This window comes from Vipera berus (assembly GCF_964194415.1).
Source record: "Vipera berus genome assembly, chromosome: 6".
In the NCBI taxonomy this organism is placed as follows: Eukaryota; Metazoa; Chordata; class Lepidosauria; order Squamata; family Viperidae; genus Vipera; species Vipera berus.
In genome coordinates this window covers 52599316-52619636 of record NC_138208.1, presented here as the reverse complement: position 1 = coordinate 52619636, position 20321 = coordinate 52599316, and the positions used below count along the sequence as shown (strand labels likewise).

The 20321-nt window shown below is 42.8% G+C and overlaps 1 protein-coding gene across 1 annotated transcript in view; it reads left to right on the top strand.

Annotated features, from left to right (window-relative positions):
- The window catches only part of LOC308669834 (uncharacterized protein C12orf50 homolog), a 38771-nt gene that overhangs the window by 5694 nt on the left and 12756 nt on the right, over window positions 1–20321 (top strand). The window contains exons 3-5 of the mRNA XM_081330733.1: window positions 6557–6676; window positions 7670–7793; window positions 18777–18935. Coding sequence (XP_081186859.1) covers window positions 6557–6676; window positions 7670–7793; window positions 18777–18935 — 403 coding nt within the window. The remainder of the gene's footprint in view (window positions 1–6556; window positions 6677–7669; window positions 7794–18776; window positions 18936–20321) is intronic.

The following is a 20321-nucleotide window of genomic DNA, read 5'->3' as shown; positions in this document are numbered from 1 at the left end:
GTACATTCAACTTGTGCGAAGGTAAATACTGCATAATTTATAATGGATTGCATCTATTATATTGTCATATGCCTCCCAGTTTTCCAAATTGTAAGAAATGCCAGGAAGACTGTTGCAGGCACAGTCAAATTCTTCTTTTATTGAAAGTCATTTGCAATGACTTTCACTGTATATATATATATCATTTTTATGTGTGACATTGAGTACACAGAAAAGTGACAATAAAGGTTATCTTATCTCATCTCATCTCATCTCATCTCATCTCATCTCATCTCATCTCATCTCATCTCATCTTATCAAACTGCAGCCTGAATTACCTTGGAATGAATGACCACTGGAAATTTTTCAATAATAATTCTATGGCACATCAAAAGGAAACTGAAATTCCTTCAGCAATCAGTAGTATTTCAGATTGAGCCATGGCTGCAGCAACTTTCCTTTATTCTTCCTTAACACACATTCCACAGATTTCTCTTAAATTCTCAATCTATTTCCCTCTGTCTGCTTCTCACATGTTTAAATCTGCCAATAATTTCCATGTTTTTCTTTTTAAGCCTGCAAATTCTTTTATATTTAATCTTCATGAATGATATATTGATATTCAGAATTCTAAAAATTGATGCCTGCATGATTTATTTTCCAAGGATATTAGCAAATTTCAGCATACATTTATAATACCCCCTTTCACTCTAAATAGAAAAAATAGACAACATTTCTATGACTTTTTATTAGATTTATAACTACCATTCTCTCTCTCTCTCTCTCTCATTGGGTGGTATATAAATAAACAATTCTACTGTTGGAGTCAATTTCTAGGACTTAGTATATGATCCTAGATTTACCCAGTGAGATAAAGAAGTTTATAAACTCTTGTTCTAAGACAGGGGTCGGCAACCGGAAAAAGGAAAAGAGCCACTCAGAACCGGTTCCGTCACACAAACAAAAAAGTGGGAGCCGCAAAAAGTGCGCGTGCGTGCGTCCACTCACGCGCATGCACAAAAACCATTTTGCACATGTGCAAAATGGGAGGCACCTGCGCGGCGATGGGTCTCCCCTTTGGAGAGGTGCGCGCCATCCCGTCCGGAGACCTGCCGCGTTCGTCAAACGCGGCCAGGCCGGCGCGCGAAGGGAGGAGGGGCGATGGGGGCTTTTCTCCTAAGAACAGCGGCTTTTAAAAGTGGGAGGGTCGGAGCGCCGCGGGTAGGTCCGGAGAGGCAGGGGATGAAGCCCCGCTTGCCTGGAGGGGGGGCAGAGAAGCGAGTTGCTGCAGCCCACCTTGGGCAGCTCCCACCCTTTGTTCAGGCGCCAGCATCCCAAAGAAGCCCGGCCAGGAAGCCCGCCCCCCGCCCGCTTTTCCGGAGGGGGCAGAAGGAAGGAACACGTCCCTCCCTTCTTTGTCTGCTCCGCGGTTGCCCTGCGGGAGGGGAACAACGTCACACGTGCCCAGCCTGGCCCCTGGCCCCGGCGCAGGGGGCGAGAGAGGCGGCGATTGGGTTGGGCCAGAGGACGAAGCCAGACCGTGCGAGCTGCGCTCCCCCCTCCCTCCGAGCGGAAACCCGGTCCTTGCCGCTCCCGAGGATCTGCAAGGCTGGGGGAGCCGCCCTTCCCCTCGTTTGCCCCGGCGGACGCTCCTGGCGCTGCTGCTAACGGGTGTGATTCCAGCCGGAGGCGTCAGAAAGCCGCCACCGTCCTTGGGAGAGGTGCGCGCGCACTCTCCAAACCGCCGCCATCCCGTTTACACAGCTGCCGTGTTCGTCAACGCGGCAGGTCTCCGGGCTTCCTTCGGGGGGCCTTTCATTCCTGTACAAGGGGGAAGGGGAACTCTCTGTGCTTTTGTGTGTTTGTGTGTGTGTGTGTGTGTGTATGTAAAGCACGAGAGAGGGAGGAAGAGGTGGGGAAAGCGAGATCTCAAGTCCCGATGTTTCCTGCCTTCCACTGCCGGTGGCCGCCCCACATTCTTAGCATTCCTAGGCTGTGACTCCGAGGTCGTCGTCGCCGTCTTCGCTGAGCAGCGCCGCTTGGAAGAGAAAGGGAGCAGGACAGGCACGCTCGCCCCAGTGGAGTGGCTGGCCCTCGTTTTAGTAGCGAGACAGTAATTGCTCCCCTCTGCCCCCCCCCAATGCTCCCGGTTCGCCTGCCGCCCCGCTTTCCTTCCTGAATTTTGCGCTTCCTTACCCAACTCCAAACTTTCTCTAGCGCCCCTGTGCTTTAGGAGGGGGAACCAAAGGCGGAGCCGTTTCTCTCTCTCTCCCCCCCCGCTTTTGCCGCTCCCCCACCCAACCAGTATCCCGCTTCTCCTTCCTCGGCAGCTTTGCAGATGGGCCACACACACACACACACACACAAAAGCACAGAGAGTTCCCCTTCCCCCTTGTACAGGAATGAAAGGCCCCCCGAAGGAAGCCCGGCCTCTTCACCGCACCTTCCCTTCCCTTCCAAGCGGGAGCCCCGCAGCAAATGACCAGCGTTTGGACAGCGTGTGAATGGGCGAGCGTCGCCATCCCCAAACAACGCAATTCCTTGCAGCGATGCGGACAAGAGGGAAAGGAAGCCCAGCGGCCGGACTGCGCTCCCGCCCCACCTCCCCAAGGGCTCACGCACATTACCTAATGGCTTGCGTGTGGCCTCTCACGAGGTTGCTGCCCCTCGTGAGCCTGCTGGCTGACGCTGGCTCCATCTCTCTCTCTCTCTTCCTTCCTCCCTCCCTCCCTCCGTCCCTCCCTCCCTCGGTCTCCCCCTCCCCCTTTTCCGGCTCAGCCCCACGTCACCAGGAGACCAAACGGGGACATCATGGCAGAGCGGAGGAGACACAGGAAGCGGATCCAGGTACCGGGCTGGCTTATCTCCTCCCTCTTTTTGCAACCGCTCTGCGGGATTTATTTATTTATTTATTTATTTATGGGATTTATGAGTTTCCCTTTTCCTTCTGGCTCACCCCCCCTCCCCCGCCCGGTCACCCTTCCCTCCCTCCCCCCTCCGCCTCCTCCGAGGCCGCCGCCAGTCAGCATCTCTCCTGCCGTTTCTGCGACTTTTCCATCCCCCCCGCCGCTGCTCCCCCTTCCCTGCGGGGCCAGCCGCATCCAGCGCCTTCTTCCTCTGGAGGGGAAATCGTGGCCCCTCCAGTTCCCGCTTCTCTGGGCCGAGCGCCGCCTTGAAGGTTTGGAGAGCTGCGCGCGCACCTCCACCCGTTCGGAGAGGTGCGCGCGCACCAGGCCGCAGGTTGCCGACCCATGTTCTAAGACCACAGATTATATATTAATTATTTCCAGTATAGCTGGGCTCTTTTGATTATTTTGAACACAGGATAATTTTCTGGTTTATATGTATAGGTAGGGTAACACAGGTAAGGAGTGGGGTATGACGCAGCACTAAAAAAGAAATAAAGTAGAAAAATACTGATAAATGCTTCAGGAGAGTTTTAGCAATCAGAAAGAGAGATTTATCCCAGTACTCATGGAAGATGTGAAAATGCAGCATTCAGATTAGATTACAAGAAAATAAAAATTGTTACCTGAAATGGGAAAATATTGCTGTCATTCTGGGAAACAGTGATAACATTATTTAAAGAATCAGAAGCCTCTGCTTTTGACTGCTATCCTCGGTTATCTTTTTGACACTCCCAGAAGTACCCACTTCAAGCCATTCAGAAGAAATCCCCAGTTACACTGAAACCATTTTCCACCAGTGGTTCTCACTGTGAAACAAACTTTCCTGGACAATTAACAACTGTCAGCAGAAGCAATATATACTCCTTTCTTAACAGAGACTTCTGAAATGCACAAATCAATCTCTGCACCAAGGATCCCTCATGCCATCTATCTATCTATCTATCTATCTCTATCTCTATCTCTCTCTATCTCTATCTATATCATCATCTCTATCTCTATCTATCTATCTATCTATCTATCTATCTATCTATCTATCTATCTATCTATCTATCTATCTATCTATCTATCTACCTACCTACCTACCTACCTACCTACCTACCTACCTACCTACCTACCTACCTATCTATCTATCTATCTATCTATCTATCTATCTATCTATCTATCTATCTATCTATCTATCTTGCCTTTATTATTATGATAAATAATTCAAGATAGTTCACATCCCTAACACTCCTTTCTCCTCCTTTACCCACAACAACAACAATCCTGTGAATTGAGTTGAGTTCAGACAGAGAGTGACTGGCCAAAAATCACTTAGCCAGCTTTTGTGTCTAAGGCAGGACTAGAATTTACATCTTCTGGTTTCTAGCCTGATGCCTTAACTATTAGACTAAACTCTCCATAAGTGCTCATGAAGACAGACTATCTGTTTCAGAAGAAAGATCTGGATATAAAATAGGTATTAAACAATATTCAAAGTTTCCTGATTGTGGGACCTAATCAAAAAATTTCTCGTACCCAATTTCCCAAATTTTCCTCTGAAATCACATCACCATGTTGATAATTCTATGTTATTCTCATCACCTCTAAATTTGGAGGGTGAGCTAATTTTGTGCTTGGTCCTAGATTCTTAAATATTTTTTCTACTTATTTGCTTGCTTTGAAATGCAATATCTGTAGCATGCTATATAGCAATAAAGTATCTCATCTTGCTGTTAATGAAGTTCAGTGTATCTTCCAGTTATTATCCATGATGGAACTTCTGGTTATTACTTAATTTTATTCAGTTCACTTGAGTGAACATTGTATAGTAGCTGAGTTTACTTGACAATATATAAATTGTCAAGTAAACTTGGTGGAGCAGTGGGCTAATGCCTCCTTAAGTAACACCAGCTGCCTGCAATCAGTGCAGGTTCGCATCCCACCAGGCTCAAGGTTGACTCAGCCTTCCATCCTTCCGAGGTAGGTAAAATGAGGACCCAGATTGTTGGGGGCAATTAAGCTGACTTTGTAATAATGCCGCTTGGGGGGTGTATGAAAGCCCTAATAAGCAGGCATATACATAGAATTTAATTTAATTTTAATTTATTATCATTTCTATACCGCCCTTCTCCCGAAGGACTCAGGGCGGTGTACAGGGCAAGAATAAAACACAGAAATTTACAAAAATTAAAAGATAATTAAATGCATGCCCGATTAAAATACAATTGATACATAATAAAAACCCCAATAAGAATGATAAAAAACCCCACCAATCCCCCCTCAGGCCAGGCCGGCTTGCTCGAACAAGTATGTTTTCAGATCGCGGCGAAAGGAGCGCAGATCGGGCGCCGTCCGGAGCTCAACCGGTAACTGGTTCCATAGCTCCGGGGCGCCCACAGAGAAGGATCTCCCCCTGGGGGCCACCAGACGGCATTCTCTGACCGGTGGCACCCTGAGGAGGCCCTCTCTGTGGGAACGCACAGGGCGCAGGGAGCTTGATGCCGGCAGCAGATGTTCCCTGAGGTACTCCGGCCCCATGCCATGGAGGGCTTTGAACACCATTACTAGCACCTTGAATCTCACCCGGAAGACAACTGGCAACCAATGCAGCTCACGGAGCAGAGGTGTCACGTGGGAGTATCGGGAAACTCCCAACACAACTCTCGCGGCTGCATTCTGTACCAGTTGGAGCCTCCGGGTGGTCCTCAAGGGAAGCCCCATGTAGAGGGCGTTGCAGTAGTCTAGACGAGAGGTCACGAGCGCGTGAGTGACCGTGCATAAATCATCCCGGCTTAGATAGGGCCGCAACTGGCGCACCAGGCGAACCTGGGCGAAAGCCCCCCTAGTCACGGCCACCATGTGATCTTCCAAGGTAAGCCACGAATCTAGGAGGACTCCTAAGTTGCGAGCCCTATCTACGGGGGGTAATAATTCACCCCCCATAGAAAGAGATGGAATATCCGAATAGACCCGGGATGAAGGTATGCAAAGCCACTCGGTCTTGTCGGGGTTGAGTTGAAGTCTGTTCCTCCCCATCCAGACCCGAACCGCCTCCCGGCAACGGGACATCACGTTGAGGGCATCACTGGGGTGGTTTGGGGTAGAAAGAAAGAATGAAGGCTACTGCTAAGCTTGTAAGCCGCCCTGAGTCTTCGGAGAAGGGCGGGATATAAATGGAATTAAAATAAATAAAATAAATAAATAAATTAATTTGTACATTCTCTGGGATTTCTAGTTATATTTTTGCAGGAGTAACAAAATCATAATGCCAAACTATAGTAAATTGCATGTGATCTAGATAGATTAAGATCTGCCTTCTTCCACATGTTTACTCAGACTTTACAACTGGCATTGTCATCTTCCCTGGTTTCTAAAATTAGATGGATATGATTGGAGAAAGATATTGCATAATGATGATATCTGATTATTGATTGTCCTGCTTGATTCAAATCCACTGTTTTCCAACACTAAATCAACTCTTTAGTTCCACAGGTATTAGAATGGATTTTTTTTGAGAAATTGTATTAGTTCTGCTGGATTTTTTTCTGATTCTATTTTGATGGTCTTCTGCTATTTTAAAAAGAGTTGTTTCAGTTGTTTTGTAACCTGAAAAATTATTTAAAATATTTAAACAGAGAAAATGCTATTTAGCCAAGTTTTCAAACCTCTCTTTTTTCTATATCCAGGGATCAAAGTGCAGGTTCCGTCACTGTGAAAAAGCCATTGGCAGTGATATTGTGTGCTCATTATGGAGAGAGGGAAAATGTTCCCATCAACTTTGCAAATTTAGACATATGGAAATACAGGTAGAAATAACAAGCTTTTGAAGTGGTCTCTCTTAAACTAGATCTACTGTAAAAATTCATCACCTGTTTCTAACCTCTGCTACCATTATTGAAAATATATTATCTTAGTTTCACATCTCTTCTATTCTCCATTGAAATTTCTTCTATTGGGATATGACATCTTATTAGAGTGTTCTTCTGACATCCAGTCACACAAAAAGTTCATCAGCTAAAGATTTGCATAGATGAAGACCCGTTGCCAAGTGGTCAAAATGCAGTCATGTGACTGCAAGGGGCCGCTATTGCAACTTTGAATCCAGGTCATAAGTAGCTTGGGGGATGGGCACCATGCCTTCAAATTGAAGCTGAGATTGAAGTGATGCCAGGAAACAAACTATCTTTTGCCTTATTAAATTTAATGTAAAATTGTTCTTAAATTTCTGTAGATTCTGGCTTATACCAGAATCTAGGAAAAAATAGTTTCTTTCTAGATGCTTTTTATAGTTGTGATGCAAATATATTAATGGAAGCAAAATATACACTGGTTTTCCTGTTTTAACATTTTCATCAATACACCTAGTGCTATAAGAAGGTTCTATAGCAGTATTCATTGTTTGGACCTAGACTGTTCTTTAAGTGAAACATTTTTGGATGTGGTTGAAATTTTAATATGCAGTTGTTTAGTGTGAAATATAAAACAGTCCTTCCCCACAGTGAAGGCTCTTTGTGCAGCAACTATAGCACTTATAATAAACAAGAATCCTAATTGTTGTTTGAAACCTGTTTGATGCCAATCAGATCTTTAGATCTGAAAGTAATCCAAACAATTTCAGCAAAATCACATAGTATATAGCAGTGGGGATCAAACTGCAAATGTTAAAATGCAAAGTCTTTTCTTTTAATGCTTTGTTCCATTTCTATTCTTCATAGTTTAGATTATGAATTGCAGAATTTCCTTCCTGACAATTTCTATTGAATCATTAAATATGGAACCATCCATGTTTTCTTCTATAGCAAAAATACAACAGCATCTCATGCTTCTGGGAAACACAGCCGTTAGGCTGTGTGAGGATCAGTTGTGTCTTCCATCACAGGAAACCTCGTAATATTAATGGACTTTTTTTGCCCCCTAGTAATGGTGAGTATCTTTTCCATATTCTAGGAACTGAAATAAAGTCAGTTACATATGTTTCATTTCTATTATTATTAATGAGCAACACCCTACAAGAAATTAGTTTTTATGTATTAATCAAAGTTCTTATTCATAATCTGATTAGAATGGGGTCAAACTTTGTTTTTAAGGCTGTTCTCACAACTTATTATTAATATAATAATTAATGCAGTGCCCCTTAAAACTATTAAGAATTTTGCAGATAACAGTATTAAAGTTAATGGGAACCAAAACCTTGTTAAATCTGGAATTCACTTCTCTATGTTCAGACTTTTTGAACTATCCATCCATCCATCTGTCCGTCTGCCTATGATTTGAATTTATATGGCCACTCAACAACTGTTAAAAATAAAGCACATAACAATAGAATAATATATGCAAATTCAACACCTAAGATAAACAACTCAACTACAACAAACCAAGACAATCATTGCATGGGTTCTTTCACATATATAAATCCTCACATTTAGTGATACAATTTTGTATTTTAGCCATTATAGAAAGCCAACATGGTCCATATCAATCTAATCTTCTTGGTAGAGAGGTTTAGAATCATTTTTGTGATATGCTTCCCTTCTGGCAGAGAAGAAATGTTTTAGTGGGCCAATTGAGTGACCTAAAGCAAGATAGTTCTTATGTTCATCGGTACTGATTGGGTTCCTATCAGTTTCCTATTTACTGCCTCTTTTGACAGTAATTGCCATTCTGGTTGTTCTGTATCATATTTTATTAGAAACATGATTTGTTTGTACTGGTGGGGATGGATAGCTGTACTTTGATCAGTAGCTAATCAACATTTTACTGTAGTTTGGCAGTGTAATGTTTCAAGGATCATTGCTACCTCCTCCCTCCAGGAAAATGAAGTTAACACTAATACAGTATGGTCTTCATTTGGTTCTCCTGATGTAATTTGGCTTTAGCATCCACTTCCAAATATTGTGTTGAGCCCTGGACTGTATTTCCAAGGGATGCCAGTTATGTGATCAGAAAGGACATCAAGGTTGTCTGTTTTTTGTTTAATTCCAGAGGAAATCTCCTCTTAGAAAATTTCTTCTGTGTATCTTCTGAATTGCCACAAGTTCATGCTGATTGGTGAATGAAATTAGGGGAGGCCTACATCTTGACAAACCCTTAGATACAATGGTTAGAATATAAGACTAAGTGATACAAGGTTCAACATCAACTCACATTCAGCTAAGTAAAGTTGACTTGCCTTGATTGAATGTAACTATATTAGATTGGGGTCTTGGGCATCTTAGGCTCTAAATTTGGATACATTTATAGGGCTTCAAATTCATCTGAAATCTCTGGAACTTCTGCAAAGTTATGTTTAGTTCCAGGAGATATCTTATTTACTTTTAAAATTTGGCATTCTTTTGTGAGTGTACTTGATGCAATTTACACGGTCCTTTTAAATGAAGCAGTTATCCTTGGGAGCTTTGATATACTTTGTCAGAATCCATTTATATCACATTTCATAAATGTATGGTTAGAATATTGTGCTTATTCTCGGGATTCTGCCATCTCTCTGAGGGGGGGGAGAGGATGGTTATTCAGATTGCAGTAGGCTGTTTTCAAAGACCAGGAAAGCTTTTGATCTGGGGGGAACAGGGGGAGAGAGAGAGATCTGGGTTGCATCTCCATTTGGAACTGAAAGGAAGAAAGCAATAGCAATAAACACAAGGAGATTGACACCTAAGTAAATGATGTGAGCCTGACCAAATGGATTTGAGGGGAGGGGGTTGAAACAGGAATGCTTTATATAGTATTGAAATGTAACTCAATGTCAGATCCCGTCTTGTATTGCCACAACCGATCTCATCCTAGTAAACGTTTCCTTTTGGACAAACTTGGATCCAGGAGTTCTTATTTCCTAAGATGTGAATTGGGGTAGGTCCTGACAGTAGACGGGATCTGCTATAAGAATCAACCTGGAAGGGAAAACCTTACCGGGGGACTTTGCATTAAATACAGTGTCTGGCGATGAAGCAAGAGAGGAGGGAAGCCCCACGGAGAGGGAGTCTTCCCACCGAATGGAATCCCAGAGACGATGGGAAGCTGAAGCGGCATATTTCCCCGGGGAAGAAGCGGTGGAGCACCACGACCAAAAACCCCGGTGGTCGATGGGCGTTGGAAGGAAAAGTGAGTGTGAAAAGGCATCGGGAGAAGTGACCCTGAGATGGAGCGACCACCAACCAGAATGGAGGCAAGAGATGGAGAGCTCCCTGCACACTAGTGAGGAAGAGCGGATTCTGGAAAAAGCTATTGACCTGATGAAAACAACCCTGAGCTCACTAAGGGAGGAGAGAGCTGAAAACTGCAACCGAGGCAGTGCCTGGGGCCGCAACTGGAGAGGTAACAGAGGGGATCCAGCACCTGAAACCCCGGGGCCGTCCAATGGAACAGAAATCACTGCCTCAGCAGTACATACCCCCGCAGAACCACAGACGGGGAGCAGGATGAGGAGTGATACTGGCCGCGGCGCAGACAACGCTCCAGCCAAAGATTCCCACCCCTGGAAGTCAAATTCAAGGGGGAGCCATCACAACTGGGATTTTTCCTAACCCAAGTCCTCAGCTATATGGAAAAATACAGATGGGACATCCCCAGTGACAAAACATGCATCCAAATTGTGCAATCTGCCCTGGACGGATCGGCTGCAGACTGGGTGGTGAACTTGCACGACTCCAACGCCCCAGAACTCAATGATTTCAACCGATTCATGGCATCTTTGAGGTGGCGGTTTGAGGATCCTTTGGCTGACTGTAAAGCCCGGGAGAGAATCAAAACAGTGAGGCAGGGCAGGTGAGCGGTAGCCAAATATACCCAAGAATTCCGAGCCATTGCCAGCAAGCTGAACTGGCCGGAAGATATCCTCCTTAGCCACTTCAAAGATGGTCTAAACTATGACCTGTATGACACTTGCCTGCCTCGAGGAGACCCACCCCATCTCGACGACTGGTACATCCTGGTGGAGGAAGTGGAAATAGACCTATTGAAGAGACACCGCAGAGGAAAACCATGGGGCTGCCTGCCACCCGAGCAAACGTGAGGGGGAAAAACCACAAGCCACAGCCAAAAAATCAACGGTTTGTTTCAACTGCGGGAGAGAGGGCCACCGTGCCGCAGAATGTCATTCAAAAGCCCCCCCCCACAAAAACCAGAGGCATCATCCTCCAAGAAGCCGGGGAAGTCCCAAGGCAACACAAAAGAATCTTCCATGAAGGGGACAGAGGCTGTAGAGTCCACAATTCCTGCCAGGAACTGGGATTGGACTCCGGCCTGCACCGCAGGGACGGTGGACAACTCAGAAGACAGCTTAGAGGGAGAACCATTGGTAAGTGGACCCCTTCCACCCATACTTAAGACAGTGACTATATTAGCTTCCTCTATGCCTGAAGCAGCCAAAATAAAAGCTCTGATAGACTCTGGTTGCATCCGCTGCCTTATCAGCCCAACGCTGGTGGAGAGATTGAGCATCCCAGTGAGGAGGTTAAAACAACCAATCTCTTTTAGTCAATTAGATGGGTCAATAGCAGGGGGGCGACCAGCCACCCTAGCCACTTTACCAATCCACCTATCACTGGGGTCCCATGAGGAGGACATAACATTTATAGTGGCCCCAGGCATGGAATGCCCAATGATTCTAGGACTGGAATGGCTGAAGAAATGGAACCCCGGGATAAACTGGAGGACAGCAGAACTCAATTTTCCAAAGGGGGGGCAGAAGAACTTAGACTCCAAAAGCATCCCTCCAACCCGGAGGGAGGAGACAGCAGCAGTGGGGGAAGAGAAAAAGTTCCCAGAGATACTGGAGGAATACAGGGACCTTGCTGAGGTTTTCAGTGAGGAGCGGGCAGATGAGCTTCCCCCCCACTGCCCCACAGACTGTGCTATAGAATTCAAACCCGGGGCAAAACTCCCAAAACCCAGGATGTATGCCATGAGCCCAAGGGAAATGGCAGAAATGGAAAGATTCATAAAGAAAAACTTAGGAAGAGGCTTCATTGAGCCTGCGAGACCCAAAGTGGCCGCCCCAGTTCTGCTCAGGGAGAAGAAGGATGTTCTTACCGCTGTTGTATAGATTATAGAAATCTGAACACAATTAGTGAATGCAATCTGTACCCCTTACCCCTAATGAAGGATATGCTATCCCACCTATCGAAAGGAAGGATTTTCACTAAACTAGACCTGAGGGAAGCATATTATCACATTAGGATTAAGGAAGGAGATGAATGGAAGACTGCATTCAACTGCCCATTGGGTTGCTACCAGTTCAAAGTACTGCCATTTGGACTGCAAGGGGCCCCCACACCTTTATAAGGGGGGTCCTGGTTTACCTGGACAACATCCTTATCTTCACTGAGACCAAAGAGGAACACATCAACCTAGTCAGAGCAGTCCTGAAAAAGTTGTGAGCTGCCCACCTATATGCTAAACTATCGAAGTGCGAATTCCACCAGGAAAAATTTGACTTCCTGGGATATCACATATCCCCAGAGGGCATCGAAATGGACCCTGAGAAAGTCAGGGCAGTATTAGAGTGGGCACCCCCCCCCCGCACACGGAAGCAATTCAAAAGTTTCCTGGGGTTTGCAAATTTCTACCGCCAATTCATTTCTGCATTTGGCCAAATAGCCATGCCCTTACAAACTTGTTGAAAACGAAAGGGGGGTCCCCCGTGAAATCCAGCCAGCCTGTAAAGTGGACAATGGAGTGTCAAGTAGCATTTGAGAGGCTAAAGAGACTTTTTTGTGCTGAACCTGTCCTAAAACACCCAGATCCCGACAAACCTTTTGTAATACAGGCAGATGCGAGCGATGTAGTGGTAGGAGCCGTATTATTACAAGAAAATGATGGGGGGACATTGCAACCATGCGCATACACATCCAGAAAACTCACAGAAACAGAACAACATTGGCCAATATGGGAAAAAGAGGCATTCTCGTTGAGGTGGGCATTACTAACATGGCGCCAATTTTTAGAAGGAAATAAAATACCTTTCCAGGTCTGGACAGACCACAAGAATTTGGAAGCACGAAAAACGCCCAGGAAGCTCACTCCTAAGCAAGCCCGCTGGTCCCAACATTTTCACCGATTCAATTTCACTCTCAAACATTTACCGGGGGGAAAGAACTTCCTGGCAGATGCATTATCCCGCATGCCCCAATATAACAGCACAAGAGTTACTGACTTTAAACCACTTGTGCCGGAACAACAACTGGCAGCACCAGACACCACCAGGGCACAAGAAAAAATGAAGCCGAAGGTAGATAGCCAAATTGGAATAGAATTCAGGAAATCTTTGGAAAGTGATGAATGGTTCCAGAAAAATAGACATGTGTGCACAATTAAAGATGGACTGCCGTGGGTGGGGGAGAAGTTATACATACCTGCCACCCAGAGGATCAATTTCATGCAACTGTGCCATGATACAAAATCAGCAGGACACTTTGGTTTTGTAAAAACCTTACACTTAACTAAAAGGCAATTTTGGTGGCCATCTATGAAAAAGGACATAGCTATGTGGGTAGCTGTCAAATTTGCGCGATGGCCAAAAGACTGCAAGGGAAACCGCCAGGTCTGTTACAACCGGTGGCGAACCCCTCAGCCCCATGGAAAGAAATAGCCATTGATTTTATCATAGAACTGCCAGAAAGTAATGGAAACACCATAGTTTGGACTGTCACAGATCTGTTCTCTAAGCAAGTACATTTCATACCTTGCCAAAAAATCCCGACCGCAAAAGCATTAGCAAAACTTTTTGTACAGCATATTTACAGATTGCACGGGGTACCACAATGCATCATATCTGATAGAGGGGTGCAATTTACGTCGGCATTTTGGAAAGAAGTTTTATCCCTCTTAGGAACCACCCAAGGACTGTCATCTAGTCACCACCCTCAAACGGACGGGGCTTCTGAACGACTTAACTCTGTACTTGAACAATATTTAAGATGCTTTATTAATTTTCAGCAGTCCAATTGGACGGACCTACTGCCTTTCACAGAAGTAGCATATAATAATGCAGTCCACTCAAGCACAGGTTATACTCCTTTTCAAGTAGCTACAGGCCAGAGTTTCAACCCAATACCAGAACTAACCCCAAAAGAACCAGTCATTCCTGAACTGAAGGAATGGATTGCTCAATTACAAAATACCTGGCCAATTGTTAGGAAAGCATTGGAAGATATCAGAAAAGCATACAAGACACAGGCAGACAAAAAAAGAACCGATCCCACACCATTCAGGGTAGGAGAGATGGTATATTTATCCACAAAATACCTGAAATCACTCCAACCCTGTAAAAAACTAGGACCAAAATATATTGGACCTTTTCCAATTAAAAGAATCATAAACCCAGTAACAGTTGAATTAGGACTACCCAAAAATCTTAGACGAATACACCCAACCTTTCACTGCAGTTTAATAAAGAGAGAACAACAATCACCCCTACGAACAAAAATCCCACCACCACCACCACCCCATTATGGTGGAAGGAGAACAACATTTTGAAGTGAAAGAAATCTTAGAATCCAGAAAACACCATGGAACGATACAATATTTAGTGGCATGGAAACACCTCCCCTCCTCAGAAAATGAGTGGGTTAACAAACTTCATGTTAAAGCACCAAAGTTGCTTAAGAGATTTCATACAGAATATCCGAACAAACCGGTCTAACATTTATATGTTTTCTTTTCCCTGCAGATGGACCCATCTTTTTTCTGAGAGGAGAGCCGATTGTCAGAATCCATTTATATCACATTTCATAAATGTATGGTTAGAATATTGTGCTTATTCTCGGGATTCTGCCATCTCTCCGAGTGGGGGGGAGAGGATGGTTATTCAGATTGCAGTAGGCTGTTTTCAAAGACCAGGAAAGCTTTTGATCTGGGGGGAACGGGGAGAGAGAGAGATCTGGGTTGCATCTCCATTTGGAACTGAAAGGAAGAAAGCAATAGCAATAAACACAAGGAGATTGACACCTAAGTAAATGATGTGAGCCTGACCAAATGGATTTGAGGGGAGGGGGTTGAAACAGGAATGCTTTATATAGTATTGAAATGTAACTCAATGTCAGATCCCGTCTTGTATTGCCACAACCGATCTCATCCTAGTAAACTTTTCCTTTTGGACAAACTTGGATCCAGGAGTTCTTATTTCCTAAGATGTGAATTGGGGTGGGTCCTGACATACTTGCCTATTTATAATAAAGAGTGAATATCAATTGGTTTCACTGTCATTTTATTGCTACTACTGATATTTTAAAATCAATGCTTCCCAAACCTGAGTAAATTACCCCAAATTGGGTAAAAGGGTTTTTTCTTTCGATAACAAACCCATTAAACATCACAACAGAGACATAAAATTGATGTAAAGATTGTCGTGTGTGATAAAATATATTTGAAAATCTCTATTCCTATCAAGAGGAAAATCATTGAAATTACCAATGGTAATTTGTCCAAATATTGTTCAATGAATATTGTTTAATAGTGGTAGTCCTCAATTTATGGCCATTTGTTCAGTGACTATTTGAAGTTATAACAGTACTGAAGGAATTGCGACAGGTCCTCAAAGTTCAGTAAGACTTTCTGATCTGTGATTTTGAGTAATGAAGAAAAAAGTTTGAGAAGCACTTATTTGATTCATGTCCATCAGCCAGGGTTCTAGGATCCTTAAACTAATTTTGCCTGCTCTGGTACAGTTCTCCAAACTTTTATGGAGAAAAACAGTTTTTATATTCCAAGAAGAAATTTTTGTTGTATTAGGTTGTCTGGAACAGTACCTTTATATTCTGTAATACCTGCCTGAAATAAGTATTGCAAAGATACGTTAAGTATCCAGCACTCTCCCCTGTATAATATTCAGAGAAACTGGGCTTGAGGGGCAATATGAATAACTGATATACTGCATAATGCAGGAACTTCTTGTTTGCCTTTTAAAAAAACTGTATAAATGTTTATAAAATGGTGAAAAGATAAATGTTGCATTTTATGGCAATACTAAAAGTATGGTTCCAATATAATGTTATTTTCTGAATGGAAAAATTACATGAGGAAAAAGTTGTGCTTTAACGGAAAAAAAAGCCAATTGAATATTAGAAGAAAGATCTACATATGGGATATGTCATTAATCTCTTCTGCAAATTGCATGAGAGGTGTTTTTTTTTACTATTATTCTCAGTGGAATCCATGTGAATTGTGTTTTAGAAAGAAAAGTCATTTGCTCCATGCTAGCTTTAGCTAGGTAGGAAAATGGCAGAGAAGAAAATCCCCTGCCTAAATAAAGCATGTTAAGTTTACAATAAAGTCAAAAGATTTAGGATTTCCCAGAGTTGTAGAAGCTTAAGAAAAGGAAAGATTTGATGCATATATTAATTGTGTGCAAACATTTCAGGAAACTGATTGCAAAATAGTGCCATATTTACTTGGTGAGAAGAGTCTCATGTTTTGATTAGGGAGAGGGTGTTGCATTGCTTTCCCTAGGAATAAGAGTTTCCTTCTAAGGATATACTTGCAGGTTAACCTACTAAGAATATGGGATTTTAGGTTTGGTGTTGTAATTCTTTCCCTTTGCTGTCTCTTTATGCCTTCTATTTGCCTCATCTCCACACCGTTAATTTCGTTCCTACCTTTAGTTTCCTACTAAAGATAGCCTCACAACCATTCATTTAGTGACTGTTCAAAGTTACAATAGCACTGGAAAAATTTACTTACGATTGTTTGTCACAGTTACAACAAGTGCAGCATCTCCACAATCAGAATGTGTAAGCTTGACAATAGGTTCATATTTATGATGGTTGCAGTGTCCTGGGATGATGTGATCACCTTTTGCAACCTTCTGACAAGCAAATCAATGGGGAAGGCAGATTCACTTAACTGTGTATTAACTTAACAACTGCAGTCTGTCACTTAACAACTGTGGCAAGAAAGGTTGTAAAATGGGACAAAACTCACTTAGCAACAAACATTTTGGGCTCAATTGTGATCATAAGTAAAGGACAACCTGTACTCCTTTCTCTCATACCATCTACATCCTGCTTCTTTAGACCTCCTCCTCCTCATCCATATGTTTCTTCCTTTGTTTTTGTCTCTTCTCAAAAGAAGGAATTCAGGTTTCTGTGATTCTGTGTATGTAAAAAGCAGCTTACATAAAGATGATGGAAATCAATTAATTTTGAAGATGTGCTTTACAGGCAATATATTTTAATTATTTTTTTGGTTCTAGCTCTGCTCTTTTTTTTGCTACGGAACTGTTCTTTTCACAGAGATCTTTTTCTGCTATGGTTTTAACTAATTGTATGATTTTTTCCCCCGCTCTAGTAGTTTTACTTGTGAACCACCAAGTGTCATTGGGAGTCCAGCAGCCTACAAATTTAATACATAAATAATTGAGCTTTTAAAGCTGTCAACTTTATGATGTGGCCTGAAATATTAGAGGATATTACAATGCTGATGAAAAACTAATTTTGTGACCAATGTCTGCATTTATAAACTTTGCAGCATCTCTCTCTCTCAGTTATGCATTCATTATTAAAGTCAGTTTATTTTATTTACTTATTTATTTAATTTCTGTAGCTGTCTATCAACTTAGTGACTCTGGGCAGGTATCCCTTGTTCTGCAGAATTAGTATGCATTGTCCTGTGCCTGAGGCACAGGATAGATTGCCTAAAGAAGTAATCTCTTCCTCAGATGGTTTTCTCACAGAACAATGTATCCCTAAAAAGTGCTAACCACAAGTTAACAAGCTTAGCCCTTTAGCCTTAATAAGTTGATTAGAACCTTCAGGCTGACTGGTGCCGCTGCCTGACAATGAGAAGACCCTAATCAGGTTCTCACTAAAGGCTGTTGTTTGCTTCCTAAGCAGCTCACAGCTCACATCCACAAGTGGGTTAGATAAACAATACATTCCTTTTTATATATATTCCCACTGTATGCTTGCTTATTCTCTTGCAGTTCCTTCCTTTTCAGAGAATGTCTTTCTTTTAAAAAAAATATTCTTTTCTTGCTAATTATCCCAGGACTGGGGTGAATATTCCAAGGGACAAGGAAGTGGGGAACAAGATTTGCCCTTCCATCTGGCTTCCTCAATGAGTTGAGTTCTGGATACCTTCTTTACCAATTGGGCTCACTCAGCTGTATGCGAGTATATTCTTCTGATGCTGTAAAGCAGGGGTGTCAAACTGTTGGCCTGCAGGCTGGACACGCCACATGGAACCCGTGCCCACCCCATTGCCAGTAATGGCAAAACCGTCCTGATACATTGCGCAACGTCATGTGACGTCGCGAGTTTGACATGTCAGCTGTAAAGAAAAGAAAAGCCAGTGTAAAATCATAAGCACAGTTGTGGTCACATGATTTTCACTTAAGGACCACTTAACAATTGAGTTGCTGGAACCATTTGTGGTTGCTAAATAAGGACTACCCTTACAAGTCATTTAATTATCATATTTTATGCTACTATAATCATTTGATTGCATTTTGTCTATGTGTATATCTATTTTTGTCTATCTCTGGGCTCCAAAGAAAAATCAGAACTGGAGGCAATTAATGTTTTGATGGTTGATGATAGGAAAATTATAGGGTTGAATGGGAAACTGAAAAATATTTCAAGAAGACAAGGTCAACCCAGGAGCTGGGCTGGACTCAAAGTTGTTTTTATATTTTACATTATGTTTATGAGTATGTAACTTGAGGATTGCTTTTAGCTAAAAATAGGAATTTGAAAATGTAAAAAAATGTAAAAAAAATTTCCTATGTCCTTGTGAATAGGATTGCATAATATTAAGTTAATTTATTTGGTTGATGGTTCAGGTTCAGGTGATCAAATACATTCTAAGTATAATTATCAAATTTTGTTTTGACTTTTATGAGTGAGTTAAGTCTGCTAAACACTTCAAAGTCTCAATTCAAAAGTTTTATACTGAATTTAAAGTTACTTCCAATAGATTCTACATTGCAAGGGGACGTTCAGGAAGGAATTTTGCATGCTGCTCAAAATCAAGATTCCACAAAAGGTCAGGAGAATTCATTAAGGCCTATTCATCCTCCACTTATTATTACCATCAATCTTGAGGATGAAGAAGAGGAAGAACAAGAAGAAAAATGTAAATATTTTTCAGTCATTTATGTTTGTCTACATGCTGTTTTTTAGAAAGAGATGAAAACTGAACCCCAACCTGACTATTCTTGCCTTTCTTTTTCTTTGCTTACCTATATACATCTGAAGGGACGCGGTGGCTTAGTGGGTTAGGACGCTGAGCTTGTCGATCGGAAGGTCGGCAGTTTGGCGGGTCGAATCCCGAGTGCCATATAACAGAGTGAGCGCCTGTTACTCGTCCCAGCTTCTGCCAACCTAGCAGTTTGAAAGCACGTAAAAATGCAAGTAGAAAAATAGGGACCACTACGGTGGGAAGGTAACAGCGTTCCGTGCGCCTTTGGTGTCTAGTCATGCCGGCCACATGACCACGGAGACGTCCTCGGACAAGCGCTGGCTCTTCGGCTTTGAAATGGAGATGAGCACCGGCCCCTAGAGTCGGAAACGACTAGCACGCATGTGCGGGGGAACCTTTACCTTTACCTTATACATCTAAAATATTGCCTACTGTTAAATTTGGAGATACAGTTAAAAAAGGAGATGAATTCTCTTCTTTAAAAATGGATAAATGGGTTTAGAATGTCTGCTTCATCTGTAAATCCAGACTTTGATAAATAAAAGCTTATTATATATACTTCATGTAGAATAGAATATGGTTTCTGAAATGCTTCCAAACCCTTTAAAGGGAGTTCAATTCTGGGGCACAGTATTAGAAAGGAAGAGAGAAGATAACTTAGAATGGAACTCAGAATGAAGCATTCTGAAAGAACTCCCCAAGTGTTCTCTAAAGGGTTGCATAAGGATTTTTCTGTTATAATTGTTTTATATTTTGTGAGCAGCACAGTGACCTAGAAGTGGAGCTCTCACCTCACATTCAGGAAGCTGTGAGTTCAATCCTAGGTAGCGGCAGATATTTCTCTCTCTGGGCACAATGAGTAATTGTCTGCTGTGAACTTCTCATAGGTGTCAGGAAGGGCATTTGGCATCAGTTACCCCAACTTCGATGCAAGGAACTACAGGGTCGTTAAAAGAAAAAATTATCCTTTTTTTTACTTCGAACTTTCTTTTGTCATCTTGTCCTGTTAATCCAAATTTGCCCCTTTTACTAGCTTTCTGATGGACAGAATCTCAAGACCTCTCCAACATTCTGTTAAGTTGGAAAGACTAAGAAGAAAGCATAGAAAGCATAGATTCTGGAATTATTTCCAAGTTCTTCTCAGCAATGGTCATTAAGAAGATCTCTGTGTTCTTCCATGTAACAAAATAACATGGTACATGCATGTGCTTTGGCTTTCCACTTGCATTGTGCCTTTGTTTGTATGTGTGTGCTGGAAAGCTTAGGGCTGGTTGCATACAATCTGTTTTGGGACATGTGACTCAGAGAGAATGGGGCCTA